At 42.6% G+C, this 26,961-nt stretch overlaps 2 protein-coding genes across 8 annotated transcripts in view; one reads left to right on the forward strand and one right to left on the reverse strand.

Moving 5' to 3' along the window:
- LOC139571038 (NLR family CARD domain-containing protein 3-like) overlaps positions 1-26,961 on the reverse strand; it is a 388,726-nt gene that overhangs the window by 88,287 nt on the left and 273,478 nt on the right. Inside the window, exons 1-8 of one of the 2 annotated variants that reach the window (XM_071393726.1) lie at positions 16,834-17,450; positions 15,896-16,039; positions 6,156-6,272; positions 5,722-5,806; positions 5,375-5,603; positions 3,142-4,933; positions 2,705-2,878; positions 408-581 (exon numbers count right to left, since the gene is read on the reverse strand). In XM_071393726.1, the coding sequence (XP_071249827.1) occupies positions 408-581; positions 2,705-2,878; positions 3,142-4,933; positions 5,375-5,603; positions 5,722-5,806; positions 6,156-6,272; positions 15,896-16,023 (2,699 nt within the window). In that variant the 5' untranslated portion in view covers positions 16,024-16,039; positions 16,834-17,450. Of the gene's footprint in view, positions 1-407; positions 582-2,704; positions 2,879-3,141; positions 4,934-5,374; positions 5,604-5,721; positions 5,807-6,155; positions 6,273-15,895; positions 16,040-16,833; positions 17,451-26,961 lie in introns of those variants that run through there. The other variant, XM_071393561.1, reaches the window with a different exon arrangement.
- LOC139571472 (NACHT, LRR and PYD domains-containing protein 12-like) overlaps positions 1-26,961 on the forward strand; it is a 278,699-nt gene that overhangs the window by 63,012 nt on the left and 188,726 nt on the right. The gene's annotated exons all lie outside the window — the stretch shown is intronic.

Raw genomic sequence — 26,961 nt, forward strand, 5'->3', positions numbered from 1 at the left:
TTTCCCGAGACACCGTGCGTTATATGTCCATTGCGCTGCACACAGTTTAAACGTAGTCTTGATTGATGCATACCAAGATACACTACAGATAAGGGAATGCTGATATTGCAACGACACAACTCAAACGCCAGTTCATCAGTATGAACAAAATTGAAAACCATTTTTTTTAAGCCCTCTTGAACTAGTGTCCGCTAAAGATGATGATCTGTTTGCATCTGCCAGTATATTGGTTGTCCAATATCCAGACGACCTGTCCTCAGAGCTTCCTATACAATGAATCTGTTTCTGTAACGTGTTGAGTCCCGCAGTTCAAGTTGTTACAGAAGTGCTGTATATGAAGCACCACTTAGCTAGCCTGATAACTCAAACACGTCTGATATGAACATTGACATAAACCCTCTACATACCTGAGTTTCTCCAGTCTGCAGTGTGGATCCTCCAGTCTAGCAGAGAGCAGTCTGACTCCTGAGTCTCCTGGGTGATTGTAGCTCAGGTCCAGCTCTCTCAGGTGTGAGGGGTTTGACTTCAGAGCTGAGACCAGAGAAGTACAGCCTTTCTCTGTGACTAGACAGCCTGACAGTCTGCAAAGAGTCAAATCATATTAAAACCACACTGCTATTCTTTGGTGGTGAAAATAGTGGCAGTATATATTTTGTAACATTTTCAGATATATCAGTGTCCTGAAACCTGCCATATCTATTCATAAATGAATGTATCATTATAAAAACATGTTTTTTATCAAAGTATTGCTTGTAGAGACAAACAATGTATAGTACAAATATTTGACTAGACTGACCAGACCATTATAAAAAACAGTATCAGTCAAAAGACAGACAGTGAGGTATCAGATTTAGATTGCATTGAGTATACAGTCCACACCATATCTATTTTGACAGAGAAGAAACACGTTTTAAATTATCTCTATACTCAAGCATTTTCGATTTGAGATCAAATGTTTCATATGAGGTGACAGTATATAATGTCACCTTTTATTTTATGGTATTTTTTATACGTATCTGTTTCACCGTTTAGAAATGAGAACACTTTATTTACAGTGCCTAGCATAAGTCGAATATGAATATTGGACCAAGTACTAAACTTTTGACTTCTTTAATACACTAAAAAGTGAATTTGTCCAAGTAATTAGGACTTCTTCAAATGGGAGAACTAGATACATAAAGTGCTTTTCATTTGTAAATGGTAAAACAGATATATATGAATACCTTCAAATTAAAGGTGACGTTCTGTACTGTCGTCTATTATGAAGCATTCTATCTCAAATCCAAAATGCTGGAGTATAGCACCAGATTTAAAACTGTAAGCTTCACTGTCCAAATACATATGGTGTGTACTACACTGAGTGTACTAAACATTAGGAACACCTTCCTAATATTGAGTTGCACCCACTTTTGCCCTCTAAACAGCCAAAATTCGTCAAGGCATGGATTCTACAAGGTGTCGAAATGCGTTAGACAGGGATGCTGGCCCATGTTGACTCCAATGCTTCCCACAGTTGTGTTAAGTTGGCTGGTAGTGGATCTCTACTCCAAATAGCTTGTTCCATCTCATCACACAGACGCTCAATTGGTTTGAGATCTGGTGACGTGGCAGGCCACTGCAGTAAGCTGAATTCACTATCATGTTCGTGGAACCATTCCTGGACAATCCTAGTATTGTGGCATGGGGCGTTATCCTGCTGAAGAAAATATATTTGCAGATGGATACACTGCTGGCATGAAGGGATGCATCTGATTGGCAATGATGTTCAGATATCCTGTGGCATTAAAACAATGCTCCACTTTTATCAAAGGGCCACCAAAGGGCCACCATCGCACTACCACCAGCAGCCTGCAATGTTGACTAACTGTAGCCCGCCTGTTGCTCTGTACAATTCGTGTCAGCCTCCTTTGTCCTCTTTCATCAATAATCTGTTTTTGACCACTGGCCTGCTGGATGTCATTTGTGTGGTGGTACATTCTTTATACACACAAGAAATTGTTAAGCGTGAAAAACCCAGCAGCGTTTAGGTGCCTTTTGGCAAACTCTAAGGGAGCTGTCGTGCCTTTACTGAGGAGTGGCTTCCTTCTGGCCACTCTACCATAAAGGCCTGATACTTCTTCAATTTTTAATTGATGGAGTCCACTGTGTTCTTGGGGACCTTCAATTCTGTAGAAATGTTTTGGTACCCTTCCCCAGATCTGTGCCTTGACACAATCCTGTCTTGGAGCTCTACGAAAAATATATTTGACCTCATGGCTTGGTTGTTGCTCTGACATATGCAGTCAACTGTGGGACATTATAGACAGGTGTGTGCCTTTCCAAATCATGTCCAATCACTTGAATTTACCACAGGTCGACTCAAATCAAATTGTATAAACATCTCAAGGATGATCAACGGAAAAAGGATGCACCTGAGTTCAATTTCGAGCAAAGGGTCTGAATACTTCTGAAAATAAGATAATTCAGTTTTTTTTTTGAATAAATTTGCAAAAATTCCCCAAAACGTATTTTCGCATTGTCATTATGGGGTATTGTGTGTAGACTGATGAGTACAACTTTGTATTTAATCAGTATTAGAATAACGCTGTAACATAACAAAATGTCAAGCGTCTGAATACTTCCCGAAGGACCTGTATGTGTGCCTGGTAAACACGTGGATCTGATAAACAGTTACCACTTGTTGACCAACTATAGGAATACTGACCTCAGAGTCTCAAGTTTACAGTGGGGATTCCCCAGTCCAGCAGAGAGCAGCTTCACTCCTGAATCCTTCAGGTCATTGTTACTCAGATCCAACTCTCTCAGGTGTGAGGCGTTTGACTTCAGAGCTGAGACCAGAGCAGCACAGCCTTCCTCTGTGACTCCACAGCCTGACAGCCTGCAAATAGATCATAATGATATTAAAACAGACTGTTAATTTAACATGAGTAGTGTAGAAGGACAATGGCAGATGCATTTGGTTTATTCTCTCACACAACATATAGATTCATCTTCCGTCTCCTAGAATTGTATCGTTATATTGTTATACTAATGTGAACACCAATGCACTGATTCAATATGTTTTTCAATAATACATATTTTTCTCTAAACTGAATATTTCTTCCTGATGATTAGTACTTAAATGTATTTGTATGTACTCACAGAGCAGCTCTGGAGGCTTTGACCACTGGCAGCAGCCTTAGAAGACCTTCCTCTGATCTGGAGTATTCCTTCAGGTCAAAGACATCCATCTCCTTTTCTGAAGTCAGCAACACAAAGACCAGAGCTGACCACTGTGAAGGTGACAGTTTGGCGTCTGAGACACTTCCTGATCTCAGGTAGCTTTGGATCTCCTCCACTAGAGAATGGTCATTCAGTTCATTCAGACAGTGGAACAGATTGATGCACCTCTCTGGGGAGGGATTCTCCCTGATCTTCTCCTTGATGTACTTGACTGTTTCTTCATGGCTCTGTGAGCTGCTTCTTGTCGTTGTCAGTAGACCTCGTAAGTGCTTCTGATTGGACTCCAGTGAGAGGCCCAGAAGGAAGCGGAGGAAAAGGTCCAGGTTTCCCGTCTCACTTTGTAAGGCTTTATCCACAGCACTCTTGTAGACAGTAACTTCAGGCTTGTCTCTGAACAGTGCAAAAAAGTAGCTTGATACTGATTGCGGTTTGGCCATTAGATTCTCATTGTTGTTGATGAAGGAGAGGAACACATATACAGCAGCCAGAAACTCCTGAATGCTCAGATGCACGAAGCAGTACACGTTGTCCTGGTACAGCACACATTCCTCTTTAAAGAGCTGTGTGCACAATCCTGAGTAAACTGAGGCTTCATTGACATCAATGCCAGCCTCTTTCAGGTCTTCTACACAGAAAATCAGATTGCCATTCACAAGCTGTTGAAAAGCCAGTTTTCCCATTGACAGAATGCTCTCTTTATTCCAGTGTGGACCTGTCTCTTCTTTCCCAAGATACTTTTCATTCTTCTGTTGGATATGAAACATCACAAGGTGTGTGTACATCTCAGTCAGAGTCTTGGGCATCTCTTCTCTCTTATGATTCAGCATATGTTCAAGGACTATTGCAGAAATCCAACAGAAGACTGGAATGTGGCACATGATGTGGAGGCTCCTTGATGTCTTTATGTGTGAGATGATTCTGCTGGCCAGATCCTGATCCCTGAATCTCTTCCTGAAGTACTCCTCCTTCTGTGAGTCATTGAAACCTCGTACCTCTGTCACCTGGTCAACATACCCTGAAGGGATCTTATTGGCTGCTGCAGGTCGGGTAGTTATCCAGAGGAGAGCAGAGGGAAGCAGATTTCCCTTGATGAGATTTGTCAGGAGAACATCCACTGAGGTTGACTTGGTGACGTCACAACAGATCTTGTTCTTCTGGAAGTCTAGGGGCAGTCGGCACTCATCCAGACCATCAAAGATGAACAGAACTTTGTACTTGTCATAGTTGGAGATTGTTGATTGTTTGGTTTCCACTGAGAAGTGGTTGAGAAGTTCAGTCAAAGTGTGTTTTTCCCCTTTCATCAAATTCAGCTCCCGAAAAGGGAATGAAAATACAAATTGGACATCCTGATTTGCTTTTCCTTCAGCCCAGTCCAGAATGAACTTCTGCACAGAGATTGTTTTTCCAATGCCAGCGACCCCCTTTGTCAGCACAGTTCTGATAAGTTTGTCTTGTCCAGTTAAGGGTTTGAAGATGTCGTTACATTTGATTGCAGTCTCTGGCCTTGCTTGTTTCCTGGTTGTTGTCTCAATCTGTCTCAGCTCATGTTCATTATTGACCTCTCCTTTTCCACCCTCTGTGATGTAGAGCTCTGTGTAGATTTTATTGAGAAGTGTTGGGTTTCCTTGTTTAGCGATCCCCTCAAATACACATTGAAACTTCTTCTTTAGATTAGATTTGAGTTCACGTTGGCAAATCACAGCAAGTTCATCTGAATGAAGAATTAACACAGAGGATATTGATATTACGTCTGTTTTAATGCCTACAGTGGTTTTAGGACTATGTTGTAAATTATAACCATTGTTTTCTATTAACTGTCTGTATAAATGTTTTCATAATGCATTACACACTGGTGTGACTGATTCTATTATTATTAATATTTTTTACGGCATTATTAATGTTCTCTCTCCTTCTTTCTCTCTCTCTCTCTCTCTCTCTCTCTCTCTCTCTCTCTCTCTCTCTCTCTCTCTCTCTCTCTCTCTCTCTTTCTCCAACACAACACAGCCCTGCTGCTACTTGATGAGGTCACTAGGTGTTGTGTTAAGGCTGCTACAATATCATTGAGTTACACAGCTACTTTAGCTGTACTTTAGTTACAGCTTTTAAATGTTTGCAATAAAACAGCATTCAACTTGAGGCAGACAGCTCTTACATTTCTCCAGTGTGTCAGCAAGCTCCTTCTGGTTCATTTTCCTCAGGATGTGCAGTGTGATCTTCAGAGCCCCCTCTCTGGCACTGCTCTCCTGCTTCTCATCTTCAGCATCCACCACTTCCTTATCCTGCTTCTGACTCTCAAAGCCTTCTGGGAGTTCTGGACTAAGAATCCTCTTGAACATCTTCAGCTCGTTCTTCACAAATGTCATAAGATTCTCTTCAAGCAACTGAAATAAATAAAGTAAATAAGTTAAGCAAGAGAATAAATGCTTTCGCATGCACATATTAATGAATTATTGACAGATCGATTTTAGTAAAACAAATGTACATAACAGGATCACATACACTGAATATGGAGGCCAGGTCTGTTTGATGACTCTGGGAAGACTGACCACTGAGAATCTCTGACTCTGATCTCTCCTGTTGGTTTCTGTGGACAAAACATGAGATTAAATTTCCTCATCCAGAGAGTACACACACACACACACACACACACACACACACACACACACACACACACACACACACACACACACACACACACACACACACACACACACACACACACACACACACACACACACACACACACACACACACACACACAGAGAGAGGGAATGTTGTGTTTGTTTAATATTGTTTTAGGACTATGAAAATGGAAAAAAAAGATTAGCCTATGGATTATGAAAACAACAAAAATAATTTGGAAATGGGAGAGGAGAAATGACTAGAGACAGTGTTGTTTAACTCACTGACCATGAACCATGAGTTCTTCTTACCTTTGATCAGTAGAAAAGTCTCCCTCTCTGAAGTCTCTAGGTGGATCCATAGACCAGTCACTCTTCATGGACACACAGCTGGGTACAGGGGAGGCTGGTCTCTCCTGCTTGATTGGGCTTCAACACAACAGAGAGAAACATTACATCTCTCATCTACTATCAGCTCAGATGGGGAAACATATTTTATTTAACCTTAATTTAATTTGGCAAGTCATAAACAAAAATAATCACATGGTTTATCCTTCTCTCTGTGACCGCCGATAACTTCAGAACAAAGTTGACTACAAATATAAACTTACCAATGTCTTCGCAATTAATACAAACATGCGACGTATAAAATTATTCTTCAAATTAAAACTGGGATGACTGCATTAAAATATAAACAGAAGGCTAAAGGCCTATTTCACTCAGATTGAAATGCATTTCATGTTCAATCAATTGAGTTATATTTGCTACTTGTAGGCTACTGTCTTTAATTGGTCTCATTATATTTCCTGAAAGCATTGAAAGTAGTGGAAGGCGCTCAACTAACGTTTGTCGAGGTGCGACCAAAACATGTGATCATCATTAGAGAAAAAAACATTTGCAACACTCGCTCACCATTAAACATGATTTGTTTATTGAAGCAAGATTAAAAGATTAACGTTCCTGCCGTCAATGGCCTGCATCAGAATAATCACACAAAGGGAATGGACAAGTTCGTGTAGGGCACCACGTGGAATGAGTGTCTACGATTGTCTCCCGCTGAGTTGTGTTCAGTTTGCTTGAAAGTTTGCTACGTTACATAACGATTTGAAGTGAAGGACACGTTTCCACAAATCTTTCTTGAACATTCTTGAATGGATTTTAGGTTACATTAGGTCCCGTTTGGCGAGGTGTTGCTTGAAGCAATGAGTGATGTATTTAAACAGCTGTGGCCATGCTGACAACGTTCCCCAACCTACAACCCAACCCTGTTTTTCAACTGGTCCTTCAGTACACCGCCGTTTCCGTTCAATTGAAGGTTCATGAAGGTAAAACATACTGAATGCAGCCCTGGTGGTGCTAATGAGAGGGTGTGGTAGACTATAGAGTGCCACATTGTGAGTCATAGTACCCATAAAACCTAGCAGTCAAACAGGGAAATGGTTCCAATCATTTTTCCCATAAAGGATTTTAAAAACATTGAAAATAAGGGCTGTGTTTCCCCTGCCGTGACGTTTTGATAACCGTGTAAAACGCTCTAAGAAAAGGTGACTTTTCTCAATATATTCACATGTATTTACCCTCCCAAAATGAAACGCTAATTAGCTGCTAATGTGGCTATCATAATGAACTAGAAATGCCATGATGATCTGAGCGAGACTGCCGATGCAAAGCTAATCTCTGGATTAACTATCTAATGTTAGTTAAATATTGTAATGAATAAATTGGCTACATGTCTTTAAATAGACCGTGCTGTGAACTGTCTTGTGCAAGTTTTAAATTGACACAAAACCTCTTAGCAAAGGTGTCAGCTAGAGATCACGTGCAGGAGCTAGTAGTTTTACTTTGATGCTAATTAACAGTTTTGAATCAGAGTAAATGGAGCCGGATATATTGCGAAAAGTCAACTCCTCCGAGAGATTTACACGGTTATCAAAACGTCATTCCTTACACGGTTATCAAAACGTCATTCCAGGGAAAGCCTACACTAACAAAGAAAGGGGCCCTTCACAAAAACATAATATAGTCCTTATGTAGGTTAAGACCTCTGGGGACTAAACTATCCAAGGAAGGGATCCAGAACATCACTCTCTGGATGTCTCCAACACATTTGTTTTTGCTGACTTGTTCAATTCCCCAATAAAATAACTCACAAAGCGAGTGAACTCTCTCTTTGAAATGAAGGGTCACTGGGGTGTTGGGGTCAGCACATCAAATGGCATTTCAGTACTCACAAATTCTAGTGAGTAACTTGGTCTATCATGTGTAAAATAAGCCGCACAGGCAGCGAATCATGTAGATCACATTGCGAGAATTTAGATCATGTAGATCACATTGACCCAATCCGGGGTAGGAGAACCCTTATATACGTTTGGTTTACTGGCATTGAGTACAATTGCTGCACTTGTATTTGCTGGGGGAATAGGCAGTAGGCTTTTACTGGTTCCACTTGTGTATTTGACCACTAGGTGGAAACATTGACCACAGTAACGCTCACCCTGATGAGATGACCAACCTGTAGAGTACCAGTACCACAGTATGAGTCATAATACCCATAAAACCTAGCGGTCAAATAAGGAAATGGTTCCAATCGTTTTTCCACCATAATTTTTTCCCAAAGGGTATTTTAGAAACACTTAAAATAAGGGTTGTGTTTTGTGTAGGCTTACCGTGGCGTGACGCTTTGATAGCTGTGTTATTCTCTCTAGGACAATATCTTTTAATATATTTACTATATTTACCCCCCAAAATGAAAAAGAACTACAAAAACCCTGGAATGAGTAGGTGTGGCCAAACTTTTGACTGGTACTGTAGTAATGAATAAATTGGCTACATTTCTTTAAATGGACAATTCTATGAACTGTCTTGTGCAAGTTTAAAATTGACACAATACCTGTTAGCAAAGGTGTCAGCTAGAGATGACATGTAGGAGCTTGCAGGGATTTGTAGTCTAGCATGATGTCTGCTTTGATGTTTAAAAAAAATGAACGGTGGAAAAATGATTGGAACCATTTCCCTGTTTGGCTGTTTGGTTGTATTATCCTGCAACGATCTGGGGAATAGTTACAGGAGAGATGAGGGGGGATGAATGAGCCAATTGGAAGCTGGGGATTATTAGGTCATTTTTTATTTTTATTTCACCTTTATTTAACCAGGTAGGCTAGTTGAGAACAAGTTCTCATTTACAATTACGACCTGGCCAAGATAAAGCATAGCAGTGTGAACAGACAACACAGAGTTACACATGGAGTAAACAATAAACAAGTCAATAACATGGTAGAAAAAAAAGAGAATCTATATACAATGTGTGCAAAAGGCATGAGGTAGGCAATAAATCGAATAATTACAATTTAGCAGATTAACACTGGAGTGATAAATCATCAGATGATCATGTGCAAGAAGAGATATTGGTACTGGTGTGCAAAAGAGCAGAAAAGTAAATAAATAAAAGCAGTATGGGGGGTGAGGTAGGTAAATTGGGTGGGTAGTTTACAGATGGACTATGTACAGCTGCAGCGATCGGTTAGCTGCTCGGATAGCAGATTTTTAAAGTTGTTGAGGGAGATAAAAGTCTCCAACTTCAGAGATTTTTGCAATTCGTTCCAGTCGCAGGCAGCAGAGAACTGGAAGGAAAGGCGTCCAAATGAGGTTTTAGCTTTAGGGATGATCAGTGAGATACACCTGCTGGAGCGCGTGCTGCGGGTGGGTGTAGCCATCGTGACCAGTGAACTGAGATAAGGCGGCACTTTACCTAGCATAGCCTTGTAGATGACCTGGAGCCAGTGGGTCTGACGACGAACATGTAGCGAGGGCCAGCCGACTAGGGCATACAGGTCGCAGTGGTGGGTCGTATAAGGTGCTTTAGTAACAAAACGAATGGCACTGTGATAAACTGCATCCAGTTTGCTGAGTAGAGTGTTGGAAGCTATTTTGTAGATGACATCGCCGAAGTCGAGGATCGGCAGGATAGTCAGTTTTACTAGGGTAAGTTTGGCGGCGTGAGTGAAGGAGGCTTTGTTGCGGAATAGAAAGCCGATTCTTGATTTGATTTTGGATTGGAGATGTTTGATATGAGTCTGGAAGGAGAGTTTGCAGTCTAGCCAGACACCTAGGTACTTATAGATGTCCACATATTCTAGGTCGGAACCGTCCAGGGTGGTGATGCTAGTCGGGCGTGCGGGTGCAGGCAGCGAACGGTTGAAAAGCATGCATTTGGTTTTACTAGCGTTTAAGAGCAGTTGGAGGCCACGGAAGGAGTGTTGTATGGCATTGAAGCTCGTTTGGAGGTTAGATAGCACAGTGTCCAAGGAAGGGCCGGAAGTATATAGAATGGTGTCGTCTGCGTAGAGGTGGATCAGGGAATCGCCCGCAGCAAGAGCAACATCATTGATGTATACAGAGAAAAGAGTCGGCCCGAGAATTGAACCCTGTGGTACCCCCATAGAGACTGCCAGAGGACCGGACAACATGCCCTCCGATTTGACACACTGAACTCTGTCTGCAAAGTAGTTGGTGAACCAGGCAAGGCAGTCATTAGAAAAACCGAGGCTACTGAGTCTGCCGATAAGAATATGGTGATTGACAGAGTCGAAAGCCTTGGCCAGGTCGATGAAGACGGCTGCACAGTAATGTCTTTTATCGATGGCGGTTATGATATCGTTTAGTACCTTGAGCGTGGCTGAGGTGCATCCGTGACCGGCTCGGAAACCGGATTGCACAGCGGAGAAGGTACGGTGGGATTCGAGATGGTCAGTGATCTGTTTGTTGACTTGGCTTTCGAAGACCTTAGATAGGCAGGGCAGGATGGATATAGGTCTGTAACAGTTTGGGTCCAGGGTGTCTCCCCCTTTGAAGAGGGGGATGACCGCGGCAGCTTTCCAATCCTTGGGGATCTCAGATGATACGAAGGAGAGGTTGAACAGGCTGGTAATAGGGGGTGCGACAATGGCGGCGGACAGTTTCAGAAATAGGGGGTCCAGATTGTCAAGCCCAGCTGATTTGTATGGGTCCAGGTTTTCCAGCTCTTTCAGAACATCTGCTATCTGGATATGGGTCAAGGAGAAGCTGGGGAGGCTTGGGCGAGTAGCAGCGGGGGGGGCGGGGCTGTTGGCCATGGTTGGAGTCGCCAGGAGGAAGGCATGGCCAGCCATTGAGAAATGTTTGTTGAAGTTTTCGATTATCACGGACTTATCAGTGGTGACCGTGTTACCTAGCCTCAGTGCAGTGGGCAGCTGGGAGGAGGTGCTCTTGTTTTCCATGGACTTTACAGTATCCCAGAACTTTTGGGAGTTAGAGCTACAGGATGCAAATTTCTGCTTGAAAAAGCTGTCCTTTGCTTTCCTGACTGACTGCGTGTATTGGTTCCTGACTTCCCTGAACAGTTGCATATCGCGGGGGCTCTTCGATGCTATTGCAGTTCGCCACAGGATGTTTTTGTGCTGGTCGAGGGCAGTCAGGTCTGGAGTGAACCAAGGGCTATATCTGTTCTTGGTTCTGCATTTTTTGAACGGAGCATGCTTGTCTAATATGGTGAGGAAGTAACTTTTAAAGAATGACCAGGCATCCTCAACTGACGGGATGAGGTCAATATCCTTCCAGGGTACCCGGGCCAGGTCGATTAGAAAGGCCTGCTCGCAGAAGTGTTTTAGGGAGCGTTTGACAGTGATGAGGGGTGGTCGTTTGACCGCGGACCCGTGGCGGATACAGGCAATGAGGCAGTGATCGCTGAGATCTTGATTGAAGACAGCAGAGGTGTATTTGGAGGGCAGGTTGGTCAGGATAATGTCTATTAGGGTGCCCATGTTTACGGATTTAGGGTTGTACCTGGTGGGTTCCTTGATGATTTGTGTGAGATTGAGGGCATCAAGCTTGGATTGTAGGACTAACTTCTTGAGAATACAGGGGGTGCTATTTTCCCATTAGCATAATTTGCTCTACAGATTAAACTGCCTCTTATTCAATTATTGCTCTTACTATATGCATATAAATAATACCATTGGAAAGAAAACAATCTCTAGTTTCTAAAACCGTTTCAATTTTGTCTCTGAGTGATACACAAGTCATTTGACAGCACTTTCCCTGACCAAGAAGTAGAATGCAAGAAGTCTATGCTCGCTTCAACGCTCTGCCTATATATGGTCATGACCCCTATGACCAGAAACACACTTCATTCGCCTTCCTCTGGGTGTCAAGAGGACGTCAGAGGAGAAATTCTTTGTTTATCTGGTACTGACGTGAAATAAGACCTATTTCTTTGGCGTGACCGACAACTTCCGGTTTTCTGATTCGCACGAGTTGGAGCTGCGATTGTGTACTGTTTTGCTGGCGTTATGGATGAAAACTATCTCCGTGTCGAATTTTGTTTGATACATGTGACCATATCATCGTAATGTATGTTTTTTCAATATAGTTTAATCAGATTATTTGAATTTTTTCGGGAGTTTTGTGGTGTTCCGTTGTCTGATTTTATTTACGTTTGAGAGATCCGTGCCACTCGACCAGTACCTGTGCTAAATGGAGTGGGAAAGGAACAATTCTGAACGGAACCAACGACTCATCTTGACAAAGGACACTTTGATCAACATTCTGATGAAAGATCAGCCATAGTAAGACCCAATTTACGATGTTATATCATATCTGTTGTGCATGTGAACTGGCCGTGGGCGCCTAGCCGAATCTGCCTGGTATAGCTATGCTAATTTAGCGCTACATTTTGTTTTCGTTATAAAACATTTAATAAATCTGAAATATTGTTTGGATTCACCAGATGTTGGGCTTTCAATATCTGTACGCTGTGTATTTTTCTGAAATGTTTTAAGATGAGTAATTCGTTATATGACGTTGGTCTCTGTAATTGTTCTGGCTGGGTCAGCACTATTTCAGATTGCAGCTGCAATGTAGAACTGTGATTTATACCTGAAAAATGCACATTTTTCAAAAAAAAAACTATGCTATACCATAAATATGTTATCAGACTGTCATCTTATGAAGTTGTTTCTTGGTTAGTGGCTATATATATTTTTATTTAGTCGAATTAGTGATAGCTACTGACGCAGGAAAAAACTGTTGGGAGTAAAAAAATCGTGTCCTTTGCTAACGTGGTTAGCTAATAGATTTACATATTGTGTCTTCCCTGTAAAACATTTTAAAAATCTGAAATGGTGGCTTTATTCACAAGACCTGTATCTTTCATCTGGTGTCTTGGACTTGTGATTTAATGATATTTAGATGCTACAAGTTACTTGTGACGCTATGCTAGCTATGCTACTCAGTGGGGGGGTGGTGGGGGGTGCTCCCGGATCAGGGTTGGTGACTCGTGAGAAGTTTTAAGCATATCCCAGTTTAGGTCACCTAACAGAACAAACTCTGAAGCTAGATGGGGAGCGATCAATTCACAGATGGTGTCCAGGGCACAGCTGGGAGCTGAGGGGGGTCGGTAGCAGGCGGCAACAGTGAGAGACTTATTTCTGGAGAGATTAATTTTTAGAATTAGAAGTTCGAACTGTTTGGGCATAGACCTGGAAAGTATGACAGAACTTTGCAGGCTATCTCTGCAGTAGATTGCAACTCCTCCCCCTTTGGCAGTTCTATCTTGACGGAAAGTGTTATAGTTGGGTATGGAAATCCCAGAATTTTTGGTGGCCTTCCTAAGCCAGGATTCGGACACGGCAAGGACATCAGGGTTGGCAGAGTGTGCTAAAGCGGTGAGTAAGGCAAACTTAGGGAGGAGGCTTCTGATGTTGACATGCATGAGGCCAAGGCTTTTTCGATCACAGAAGTCAACAAATGAGGGTGACTGGGGACATGCAGGGCCTGGGTTTACCTCCACATCACCCGAGGAACAGAGGAGTAGTAGGATGAGGGTGCGGCTAAAGGCTATCAAAACTGGTCGCCTAGAGCGTTGGGGATAAAGAATAAAAGGAGCAGATTTATGGGCGTGGTAGAATAGATTCTGGGCATAATGTGCAGACAGGGGTATGGTGGGGCGCGGGTACAGCGGAGGCAAGCCCAGGCACTGGGTGATGATAAGAGAGGTTGTATCTCTGGACATGCTGGTCTCAATGGGTGAGGTCACCGCATGTGTGGGGGGTGGGACAAAGGGGGTATCAGAGGTACGGAGAGTGGAACTACAGGGTCCATTGCAAACCAAAACAATGACAATGAAAACTAGCCTGAACAACAGTATGCAAGGCATATTGATATTTGAGAGAGACATACAATAAGGCATAAAGTGATTGCAGGTCTTGATTGGGAGAGCTAGCTAAAACAACAGGTAAGATAACAGCAGCAATAACAGGGTGCTAGTCTGACACAGCAACAACAGGTAAAAAATGGCGATGACTAGGCAGAGAGGGTCGGATTAACTACACACAGATCCTGAGTTAAAGCACAGAGCCGACAGATAAGACACAAATAAACAGAATGGAGTACCGTGAATTAATGGACAGTCAAGCATGCATCAGCTATGTAGCCAAGTGATCATAGTGTCCAGGGGGCAGCCGTAGATGGAGCAGAGGAGGCCTCCACTAAGCTAGCACGCGGCGTGTAAAGTTAGTAGCCCGGGGGGTGGTCTGCTCAGACGGAGGGGGTCTGCTCAGACGTGGTTGTGTCGACAGAGAATCCAAGCCAGATGGCGATGGCGAAAGAGAGGTTGTGAATTGTAGAATAGTGTTTGCTAACTGGTGCTAGCTTCGTGGCAGTGGCACTAGCTCTTCAGCTAGCCGGCAGATGGGCCTAGCTCGAGGCTAGCTCAAGGCTAACTGGTGCTTGCTTCGGGACAGAGGTGTTAGCCAGTAGTAGCCACTCGGTTGCAGCTAGCTAGCTGTGATGATACGGTGTAATTGTCCAGAGCTTGCGTCAGGAATCCGGTGATGTGGTAGAGAAAAAGCAGTCCTATATGCTCTGGGTTGATATCGCGCTGCAGCTAGCCGGCAGATGGGCCTAGCTCGAGGCTAGCTCAAGGCTAACTGGTGCTTGCTTCGGGACAGAGGTGTTAGCCAGTAGTAGCCACTCGGTTGCAGCTAGCTAGCTGTGATAATACGGTGTAATTGTCCAGAGCTTGCGTCAGGAATCCGGTGATGTGGTAGAGAAAAAGCAGTCCTATATGCTCTGGGTTGATATCGCGCTTGCAGACTGGCAGGTATCGGCCCGGTATTGAAGCTGGCTGTGTCCGAGTTAAGGGCGAAGACCGCAGCAGTGGCTAACTGACTACTAGCTAGTAGCTAGTTATCTGGCTAGCTTCTGATTGGGGTTACGGTTCAAAAGTATATAAAAAATAGCAGGTCCGTACCACATTGGGTGAGGCGGAATGTAGGAATGTATATTCAGTTCCTAGATGGAAAGTGAAATTAAAATAAATACGAAATGTATACGAAAAATACGAATACAATTTACACGGGACAAGACAGGACAAAGACACATCCGACTGCTACGCCATTCTTGGATTCGGCAAACTTAGGGCAAACAAAATTAATTAAAAATTAATTAAAACATTAATTATCATGTTAAGGAAAGATTTGAATGGAGAAAGCTGATTGGAGAGCAGCGCTCCCTTTCTTTCCATCCTATCAGTACTGACACATGCTCTAATGACGCATTTAGTGGTGTTTTGGGAAACGTATGTTACATCTTCGGCCGATGTAGGAAAGATGCATCGTTAAAATACTCTGAATCCTAAATTCCATCTCTGTCAGGAAACCGGCCGCAAAGAGATTTACAGTACAGTTGCCGTACAGCCTGAAATTCAAACTTGTAGTGTATTCAAGGGTTAAAAAGGCATACATTTTAGGATGGCTAGGTGAAACAACCACATATCACAGTCAAATATACAGGATGCGAACATTCCATTCCAGCTAAACAATGGATTTATAGCGTTTTGACAAAATTAACATTTTCATACACATCTAAAATCTATGAATTAAACATGTGAGAACAATAACATTGAAGGCTACCCATAAGCAATCATTTCTGATCTAAAAACACAAATGTGAAAAAATTGTGGATAAAGCATTTTGGAAATAAACTTAATAAATGATTCAACAATATTGTCATCTCACCTCTTAGCTTTGGAGTAATCTTCCCCAGAGAGACTCGTTTTAGAGGCAGGGCCCCCCTCCTTTCTCTCCCCAGAGAGACTCATTTTAGAGGCAGGGCCGCCCTCCTCTCTCTCCCCAGAGAGACTCATTTTTTAACACTGACCCCTAAACAGAGATCCAGCATGTTGGTTGTGGTTAACACAGTGACAACTAATTCTTTAATTCTTTGAAATAAAACATTTACTAACAGACATATCGAAACAGTTAGGTGATTTAATGCAATCACATGAACATGTAGTTGTGACATCTCTTCTCCATGGTAACTGTCAATAATAATAATAATACTAATAATAATAAGTCACTGTTTGTTAAGGTAGTTATAGACAGTGCAGCAACACAAGGCCATGTCTCACACTTATTTGTATTCATTAAAAGTAGGCTATTTCTTGTCTTCCAATCTGTTATTTTATGAACATATCTGAGAATGTAGACAGAAGGGCTAAAACGGACATGATTGATCTGAGGGGGAAATCATTGATCCATTCAGAAAGGTTTTTTGCAACAAGTAAGATATTTTATATTATGTAAAGTAGGCTAGGTTATAATGTATAATAGCGTTTTGTTAGTGATATACAGATCGAGGTCTATACCTCGGCTATTGCCTACCTATCATAGATGACCAGCCTAAACCTGTTCAGATCAGTTCACATAGGCATCAGTGGCAGGACTGATCACCTACAAACCAGTTTTAAGTCTAAAATAACAGGGAATGTAGTGATATTTTCACAACATTTCCTACGGAGACCATCAGGTTGGTCAGCATGATAACGGATCATATCTAATTTCCTACGGAGACCATGAGGTCGGTCAGCATGATAACGGATCATATCTCAAGCTTTCTGTCTATTGAATGTCTGACACCGATCTAACTGTAATAGTTCTATGTAGCCTGGACTTACCAGAGTCTGCCGGTCTGTCCTTCAAATCAACACATTTATCCCACTTCTAATGTTGCCGAGAAATGTGGCCCACAGTTTCAACAGCCATTTTGTAACTGTAAGTTTTAAAGTTACAGACAATTACACAAGAGGAATTCAGATAACTTCTGACGGTCCTGAAGAGGAAGTAGCCTCTCTTACACCAACCGGCATCTGGCTCATAGAGACTGAAGGACTATGCACTCTATCCTGCACACCACATCATGCCATCTCTGAACTGGGGGAAGGTATTGGGAAGGCAGAAAGATAACAGTGAATATGAGACATGGAGGAAGGTATTGGGAAGGCAGAAAGATAACAGTGAATATGAAACATGGAGGAAGGTATTGGGAAGGCAGAAAGATAACAGTGAATATGAGACATGGAGAAAGGTATTGGGAAGGCAGAAAGATAACAGTGAATATGAGACATGGAGGAAAGCAGAAAGATAACAGTGAATATGAGACATGGAGGAAGGTATTGGGAAGGCAGAAAGATAACAGTGAATATGAGACATGGAGGAAGGTATTGGGAAGGCAGAAAGATAACAGTGAATATGAGACATGGAGGAAAGCGGAAAGATAACAGTGAATATGAGACATGGAGGAAGGTATTGGGAAGGCGGAAAGATAACAGTGAATATGAGACATGGGGGAAGGTATTGGGAAGGCAGAAAGATAACAGTGAATATGAGACATGGGGGAAGGTATTGGGAAGGTAGAAAGATAACAGTGAATATGAGACATGGAGGAAGGTATTGGGAAGGCAGAAAGATAACAGTGAATATGAGACATGGAGGAAGGTATTGGGAAGGCAGAAAGATAACAGTGAATATGAGACATGGAGGAAGGTATTGGGAAGGCAGAAAGATAACAGTGAATATGAGACATGGGGAAGGTAGAAAGATAACAGTGAATATGAGACATGGAGGAAGGTATTGGGAATGTAGAAAGATAACAGTGAATATGAGACATGGAGGAAGGTATTGGGAAGGTAGAAAGATAACAGTGAATATGAGACATGGAGGAAGGTATTGGGAAGGCAGAAAGATAACAGTGAATATGAGACATGGAGGAAAGCAGAAAGATAACAGTGAATATGAGACATGGAGGAAGGTATTGGGAAGGCAGAAAGATAACAGTGAATATGAGACATGGAGGAAGGTATTGGGAAGGCAGAAAGATAACAGTGAATATGAGACATGGAGGAAAGCGGAAAGATAACAGTGAATATGAGACATGGGGGAAGGTATTGGGAAGGCGGAAAGATAACAGTGAATATGAGACATGGGGGAAGGTATTGGGAAGGCAGAAAGATAACAGTGAATATGAGACATGGGGGAAGGTATTGGGAAGGCAGAAAGATAACAGTGAATATGAGACATGGAGGAAGGTAGAAAGATAACAGTGAATATGAGACATGGAGGAAGGTATTGGGAAGGTAGAAAGATAACAGTGAATATGAGACTTGGGGAAGGTATTGGGAAGGCAGAAAGATAACAGTGAATATGAGACATGGGGAAGGTATTGGGAAGGTAGAAAGATAACAGTGAATATGAGACATGGAGGAAGGTATTGGGAAGGTAGAAAGATAACAGTGAATATGAGACATGGAGGAAGGTATTGGGAATGTAGAAAGATAACAGTGAATATGAGACATGGAGGAAGGTATTGGGAATGTAGAAAGATAACAGTGAATATGAGACATGGAGGAAGGTATTGGGAAGGTAGAAAAATAACAGTGAATATGAGACATGGAAGAAGGTATTGGGAAGGTAGAAAGATAACAGTGAATATGAGACATGGAGGAAGGTATTGGGAAGGTAGAAAGATAACAGTGAATATGAGACATGGAGGAAGGTATTGGGAAGGTAGAAAGATAACAGTGAATATGAGACATGGAGGAAGGTATTGGGAAGGTAGAAAGATAACAGTGAATATGAGACATGGAGGAAGGTATTGGGAAGGTAGAAAAATAACAGTGAATATGAGACATGGAAGAAGGTATTGGGAAGGTAGAAAGATAACAGTGAATATGAGACATGGAGGAAGGTATTGGGAAGGTAGAAAGATAACAGGGAATATGAGACATGGGTTAAGGTATTGGGAAGGTAGAAAGATAACAGTGAATATTAGACATGGAGGAAGGTAGAAAGATAACAGTGAATATGAGACATGGAGGAAGGGATTGGGAAGGTAGAAAGATAACAGTGAATATGAGACATGGAGGAAGGTATTGGGAAGGTAGAAAGATAACAGTGAATATGAGACATGGAGGAAGGTATTGGGAAGGCAGAAAGATAACAGTGAATATGAGACATGGAGGAAGGTAGAAAGATAACAGTGAATATGAGACATGGGGGAAGGTATTGGGAAAGTAGAAAGATAACAGTGAATATGAGACATGGGGGAAGGTATTGGGAAGGTAGAAAGATAACAGTGAATATGAGACATGGAGGAAGGTATTGGGAAGGCAGAAAGATAACAGTGAATATGAGACATGGAGGAAGGTATTGGGAAGGCAGAAAGATAACAGTGAATATGAGACATGGAGGAAGGTATTGGGAAGATAGAAAGATAACAGTGAATATGAGACATGGAGGAAGGTATTGGGAAGGCAGAAAGATAACAGTGAATATGAGACATGGAGGAAGGTATTGGGAAGGTAGAAAGATAACAGTGAATATGAGACATGGGGGAAGGTATTGGGAAGGTAGAAAGATAACAGTGAATATGAGACATGGAGGAAGGTAGAAAGATAACAGTGAATATGAGACATGGAGGAAGGTATTGGGAAGGTAGAAAGATAACAGTGAATATGAGACATGGAGGAAGGTATTGGGAAGGTAGAAAGATAACAGTGAATATGAGACATGGGGAAGGTAGAAAGATAACAGTGAATATGAGACATGGAGGAAGGTATTGGGAAGGTAGAAAGATAACAGTGAATATGAGACATGGAGGAAGGTATTGGGAAGGTAGAAAGATAACAGTGAATATGAGACATGGAGGAAGGTATTGGGAAGGTAGAAAGATAACAGTGAATATGAGACATGGAGGAAGGTATTGGGAAGGTAGAAAGATAACAGTGAATATGAGACATGGAGGAAGGTATTGGGAAGGTAGAAAGATAACAGTGAATATGAGACATGGAGGAAGGTATTGGGAAGGTAGAAAGATAACAGTGAATATGAGACTTGGGGAAGGTATTGGGAAGGCAGAAAGATAACAGTGAATATGAGACATGGGGGAAGGTATTGGGAAGGTAGAAAGATAACAGTGAATATGAGACATGGAGGAAGGTAGAAAGATAACAGTGAATATGAGACATGGAGGAAGGTATTGGGAAGGTAGAAAGATAACAGTGAATATGAGACATGGAGGAAGGTATTGGGAAGGTAGAAAGATAACAGTGAATATGAGACATGGGGAAGGTAGAAAGATAACAGTGAATATGAGACATGGAGGAAGGTATTGGGAAGGTAGAAAGATAACAGTGAATATGAGACATGGAGGAAGGTATTGGGAAGGTAGAAAGATAACAGTGAATATGAGACATGGAGGAAGGTATTGGGAAGGTAGAAAGATAACAGTGAATATGAGACATGGAGGAAGGTATTGGGAAGGTAGAAAGATAACAGTGAATATGAGACATGGAGGAAGGTATTGGGAAGGTAGAAAGATAACAGTGAATATGAGACATGGAGGAAGGTAGAAAGATAACAGTGAATATGAGACATGGAGGAAGGTATTGGGAAGGTAGAAAGATAACAGGGAATATGAGACATGGAGGAAGGTATTGAGAAGGTAGAAAGATAACAGTGAATATGAGACATACATGCTTTCTCCTTCTTATAAAGCCGTGTTCTGTAATTTATCAGCTGGTTTACTGAAACTCTGGTTAGTTGCAGGTGAAGACACCAAACAATCTCAGATCCTGAAACTATTCAGTCAGCTTTAACCAGTATTGTCCATGTTGCTATGGCGACAAATGATGGGCCAAAAAACGAATAACTTTAAGAAAACAATTCTGACTAAATGTTTTCAATGAAAAGTAGACACTTATAATAAACCATTAGGTTACATCTCACATATGCACACGCTTACACACACACACACACACACACACACACACACACACACACACACACACACACACACACACACACACACACACACACACACACACACACACACACACACACACACACACACACACACACACACACACACACACACACACACACACACAAAGGGATTATGTGACATCTAAAGTCTGAGAGGGAGGGTCAGAGATACAGAGACAACACAGAGATAGTGCATTCATTTACTATTGAGTATTCTCAGTTAACTGCGCAAAGGCAAACAGAAAGTTCAAAAAGTCCCCCTCCCCCCTAGTATCACAAAGACAAACAGGAAGTTAAATAAATCATGAGGTTGTGCTAACCACAGTAGTGTTGCAAAAGTCCCTACACCCCATTCCACTCTTCCCCACCGGTCTCAAGAACAAAACTTGTTCATTAATGTAGATGCATGTAACATAAGGACAACAGAAGATAATGTACCTCATTGCTGGAACCAACTTCAAAATACACATCACTTGGATGATTGGGCCGTTTCAAATATGAATTGGGGAACTATTTGCTAAGGAATGTGTTTTTCTTGATTGTTTGTTGAGCTGCATTTTGTCTATGAGTTGTATGAGCAGGGCTCCCTTGTGGAAGAGATCCTGGTCTCAACGATGACTCCCTGTTTAAATAAATTAGATATATATTTTTTTTTATAACATCCTACCTACAATGTTGTCAAGGAAAATGAACAAAAACAAGATGTGATACTCTCAACTTCTCTTTACCAGAGCCAAGAAGTTTCCCAGAGGAGGCTGGTGGGATGAGCTATAGGAGGACAGGTTCATTGTAATGGCTGAAATGGAATAAATAAATTAAGTGTTTGATACTGTTCCATTTATTCAAATCCAGTCTTTACAATGAGCCTGTCCTCCTATAGCTCCTCTCACCAGCCTCCTCTGGTGTGTGTATGAAAGTATGCTGGTGTCCATGTTGCTGTGGAGGCCAACTACTGTCACGCATTGACCTTAGAGATCCTTTTAATTCTCTATTTGGTTAGGTCAGGGTGTGACTAGGGTGGGCAATCTATGTTTTCTATTTCTTTGTTGGCCGGGTATGGTTCCCAATCAGAGGCAGCTGTCTATCGTTGTCACGTTCTGACCATAGTTCTTTTGTGTTTTCTTTGTTTTAGTGTTGGTCAGGACGTGAGATGAGTGGGCATTCTATGTTGTGTGTCTAGTTTTCCCGTTTCTATGTTTGGCCTGATATGGTTCTCAATCAGAGGCAGGTGTTAGTCATTGTCTCTGATTGGGAACCATATTTAGGTAGCCTGTTTTGTGTTGGGTTTTGTGGGTGGTTGTCTTCTGTCTTCGTGTGTCTGCACCAGACAGAACTGTTTCGTTTTTTTCACATTTGTTGTTTTGTATTTTGTAGTGTTCACGTTTATTGTCTTTATTAAACATGATGAACACTAACCACGCTGCGCTTTGGTCCTCTCCTTCGTCCACAGAAGAAAGCCGTTACAATCGTTGTCTCTGATTGGGGATCATACTTAGGCAGCCTTTCTTCCACCTTAGTTTGTGGTAATCTTGTTTTTGTACTGCTGCTTTCCAGCCCTACAGAACTGTGCGTTTCGTTTGTATTTGTTGTTTTTTTGGTGTCATTTAATAAAGAAAGATGTACGCCTACCACGCTGCACCTTGGTCCGATCCTTCCATCAACGATCGTAACAACTACAGAAAAAATAAAAAACGGACTTTAAAAGGTCCAGTGCAGCTGTAACAATAAAATCATATGTGAACATGGTGCATTTCTAAGTTTTGTAGAAACAAATATAAAGTTAAAAAGTTCTACTCGATGACATAATCAAAAGTTTAAACATTTTATAACAAGTGATTTAAGACCTGCAATGAATTTCTAGCCCAATGGAGGGTATTTTATTGCTCCCCACACCACTGCAAATCTAATTGTGTTTGAAAATCCCTTTATTTATTTATTTTTTTACTTATGTCACAGAGAACATTTTAAAAATATTTTTCTTATCTTTTTAATCACGTTTAGGTAAGACCCAGATGCAGACAGTGTAGAAGTAACAAGAGTTTTACAACCACAGGGGCAGGCAAACGACAGGTCAAGGCAGGCGGTGGTCAGTAATCCAGAAAGGGTGTAAAGGGTCCAGAACGGCAGGCAGTCTCAGCGTCAGGGCAGGCAGGGGTCAATAAAGCAAATAAAGCAGTCAGGAAAGCAAAGGCTAGCTTTTTCAAACATAAATTTGCATCATGTAGCTCTAACTCCCAAATGTTTTGGGACACTGTAAAGTCCATGGAGAACAAGAGCACCTCCTCCCAGCTGCCCACTGCACTGAGGCTAGGTCAGCACCGATAAATCCATGATAATTGAACATTTCAATAAGCATTTTTCTATGGCTGGCCATGCTTTCCTCCTGGATACAGCAACCCCGGCCAACAGCTCCGCACCCCGCAGCTACTTGCCCGAGCCTCCCCAGCTTCTCCTTAACCCAAATCCAGATAGCAGATGTTCTGAAAGAGCTGCAAAACCTGGACCCGTACAAATCAGCCGGGTTAGACAATCTGGACCCTCTCTTTCTAAAACTCTCCGCCGTCATTGTTGCAACCCCTACTCCCAGTCTGTTCAACTTCTCTTTTGTATCGTTCGAGATCCCTAAAGATTGGAAAGCTTCCGCGGTCATCCCCCTCTTCAAGAGGGAGACACTCTAGACATAAACTGTTATAGACCTATATCTATCCTACCCTGCCTTTCTAAAGTCTTCGAAAACCAAGTTAATAAACAGATCACTGACCATTTCGAATCCCACCATACCTTCTCCGCTGTGCAATCCGGTTTCCGAGCTGGTCACGGGTGCACCTCAGCCACGTTCAAGGTACTAAACAATATCATAACCCCCATCGATAAAAGACAGTACTGTGCAACCGTCTTCATCGACCTGGCCAAGGCTTTCGACTCTGTCAATCCCCGTATTCTTATAGGCAGACTCAATAGCCTTGGTTTCTCAAATGACAGCCTCGCCTGTTTCACCAACTACTTCGCAGACAGAGTTCAGTGTGTCAAATCGGATGGCCTGTTGTCCGGACCTCTGGCAGTCTCTATGGGGGTACCACAGGGTTCAATTGTTGGGCCGACCCTTTCTTCTGTATATATCAACGATGTCGCTCTTGATGCGGGTGATTCCCTGATCCATTCCCTGATCCATTCCCTGATCCAAGGCTGCAGGCCCAGACAGCATCCCCAGCCGCGTCCTCAGAGCATGCGCAGACCAGCTGGCTGGTGTGTTTACGGACATATTCAATCAATCCTTATCCCAGTCTGCTGTTCCCACATGCTTCAAGAGGGCCACCATTGTTCCTGTTCCCAAGAAAGCTAGGGTAACTGAGCTAAACGACTACCGCCCCGTAGCACTCACTTCCGTCATCATGAAGTGCTTTGAGAGACTAGTCAAGGACCATATCACCTCCACCCTACCTGACACCCTAGATCCATTCCAATTTGCTTACCGCCCCCAATAGGTCCACAGACGACGCAATCGCAACCACACTGCACACTGCCCTAACCCATCTGGACAGGAGGAATACCTATGTGAGAATGCTGTTCATCGACTACAGCTCAGCATTTAACACCATAGTACCCTCCAAACTCGTCATCAAGCTCGAGACCCTGGGTCTCGACCCCGCCCTGTGCAACTGGGCACTGGACTTCCTGACGGGCCGCCCCCAGGTGGTGAGGGTAGGTAACAACAATATCTCCACCCCGCTGATCCTCAACACTGGGGCCCCACAAGGGTGCGTTCTGAGCCCTCTCCTGTACTCCCTGTTCACCCACGACTGCGTGGCCATGCACGCCTCCAACTCAATCATCAAGTTTGCTGACGACACTACAGTGGTAGGCTTGATTACCAACAATGACGAGACGGCCTACAGGGAGGAGGTGAGGGCCCTCGGAGTGTGGTGTCAGGAAAATAACCTCACACTCAACGTCAACAAAACAAAGGAGATGATTGTGGACTTCAGGAAACAGCAGAGGGAGCACCCCCCTATCCACATCGACGGGACAGTAGTGGAGACGGTAGTAGGTTTTAAGTTCCTCGACGTACACATCACGGACAAACTGAATTGGTCCACCCACACAGACAGCGTGGTGAAGAAGGCGCAGCAGCGCCTCTTCAACCTCAGGAGGCTGAAGAAATTTGGCTTGTCACCAAAAGCACTCACAAACTTCTACAGATGCACAATCGAGAGCATCCTGTCGGGCTGTATCACCGCCTGGTACGGCAACTGCTCCGCTCACAACCGTAAGGCTCTCCAGAGGGTAGTGAGGTCTGCACAACGCATCACTGGGGCAAACTACCTGCCCTCCAGGACACCTACACCACCCGATGTCACAGGAAGGCCATAAAGATCATCAAGGACAACAACCACCCGAGCCACTGCCTGTTCACCCCGCTATCATCCAGAAGGCGAGGTCAGTACAGGTGCATCAAAGCAGGGACCGAGAGACTGAAAAACAGCTTCTATCTCAAGGCCATCAGACTGTTAAACAGCCACCACTAACATCGAGTGGCTGCTGCCAACATACTGACTCAACTCCAGCTCACTTTAATAATGGAAATTGATGGAAATTGATAAAAAATGTATCACTATCCACTTTAAACAATGCCACTTAATATAATGTATATGTATATACTATACTCTATATCATCTACTGCATCTTGCCATCTTTATGTAATACATGTATCACTAGCCACTTTAAACAATGCCACTTAATATACTGTTTACATACCCTACATTACTCATCTCATATGGATATGTATATACTGTACTCTATATCATCTACTGCATCTTGCCATCTTTATGTAATACATGTATCAATAGCCACTTTAAACTCTGCCACTTTTATGTTTACATACCCTACATTACTCATCTCATATGTATATACTGTACACTATACCATCTACTGCATCTTGCCTATGCCGTTCTGTACCATCACTCATTCATATATCTTTATGTACATATTCTTTATCCATTTACACTTGTGTGTATAAGGTAGTAGATGTGGAATTGTTAGGTTAGATTACTCGTTGGTTATTACTGCATTGTCGGAACTAGAAGCACAAGCATTTCGCTACATTAACATCTGCTAACCATGTGTATGTGACAAATAACATTTGACTTGAATCTCCATACACACCGGCTGTCCCTCTAGCGAGGGGGAGACAGTAGCCGTGCTGCCGGCAGGAAAAAGTTTCAGTGTGACTTCCTGGTCTGATGAGTCACTCACCTCAGTGTTCTCTTACTCAACAGTGTGAACATGTCTATTTGTCTTTTGTTGGAATGTCTGTTTCTTGTTTTCAGTTTTTACTTTTTTTCCCGTTCTCTTTGTTTCTGGAGGCTTGTTCGATGTGGCCCTTTATACCACAGGCTGGACAATCCATGTCCTTCCATCAACATGTAGAAACCTGATGTCCCTTTTTACCACAGGCTGGACAATCCATGTCCTTACATCAACATGTAGAAACCTGACGTCCCTTTTTACCACAGGCCGGACAATCCATGTCCTTCCATCAACATGTAGAAACCTGACGTCCCTTTTTACCACAGGCTGGACAATCCATGTCCTTCCATCAACATGTAGAAACCTGACGTCCCTTTTTACCACAGGCTGGACAATCCATGTCCTTACATCAACATGTAGAAACCTGATGTCCCTTTTTACCACAGGCTGGACAATCCATGTCCTTACATCAACATGTAGAAACCTGATGTCCCTTTTTACCACAGGCTGGACAATCCATGTCCTTACATCAACATGTAGAAACCTGATGTCCCTTTTTACCACAGGCCGGACAATCCATGTCCTTACATCAACATGTAGAAACCTGACGTCCCTTTTTACCACAGGCCGGACAATCCATGTCCTTACATCAACATGTAGAAACCTGACGTCCCTTTTTACCACAGGCTGGACAATCCATGTCCTTCCATCAACATGTAGAAACCTGACGTCCCTTT

Source organism: Salvelinus alpinus, chromosome 1 (assembly GCF_045679555.1).
Source record: "Salvelinus alpinus chromosome 1, SLU_Salpinus.1, whole genome shotgun sequence".
In the NCBI taxonomy this organism is placed as follows: domain Eukaryota; kingdom Metazoa; phylum Chordata; class Actinopteri; order Salmoniformes; family Salmonidae; genus Salvelinus; species Salvelinus alpinus.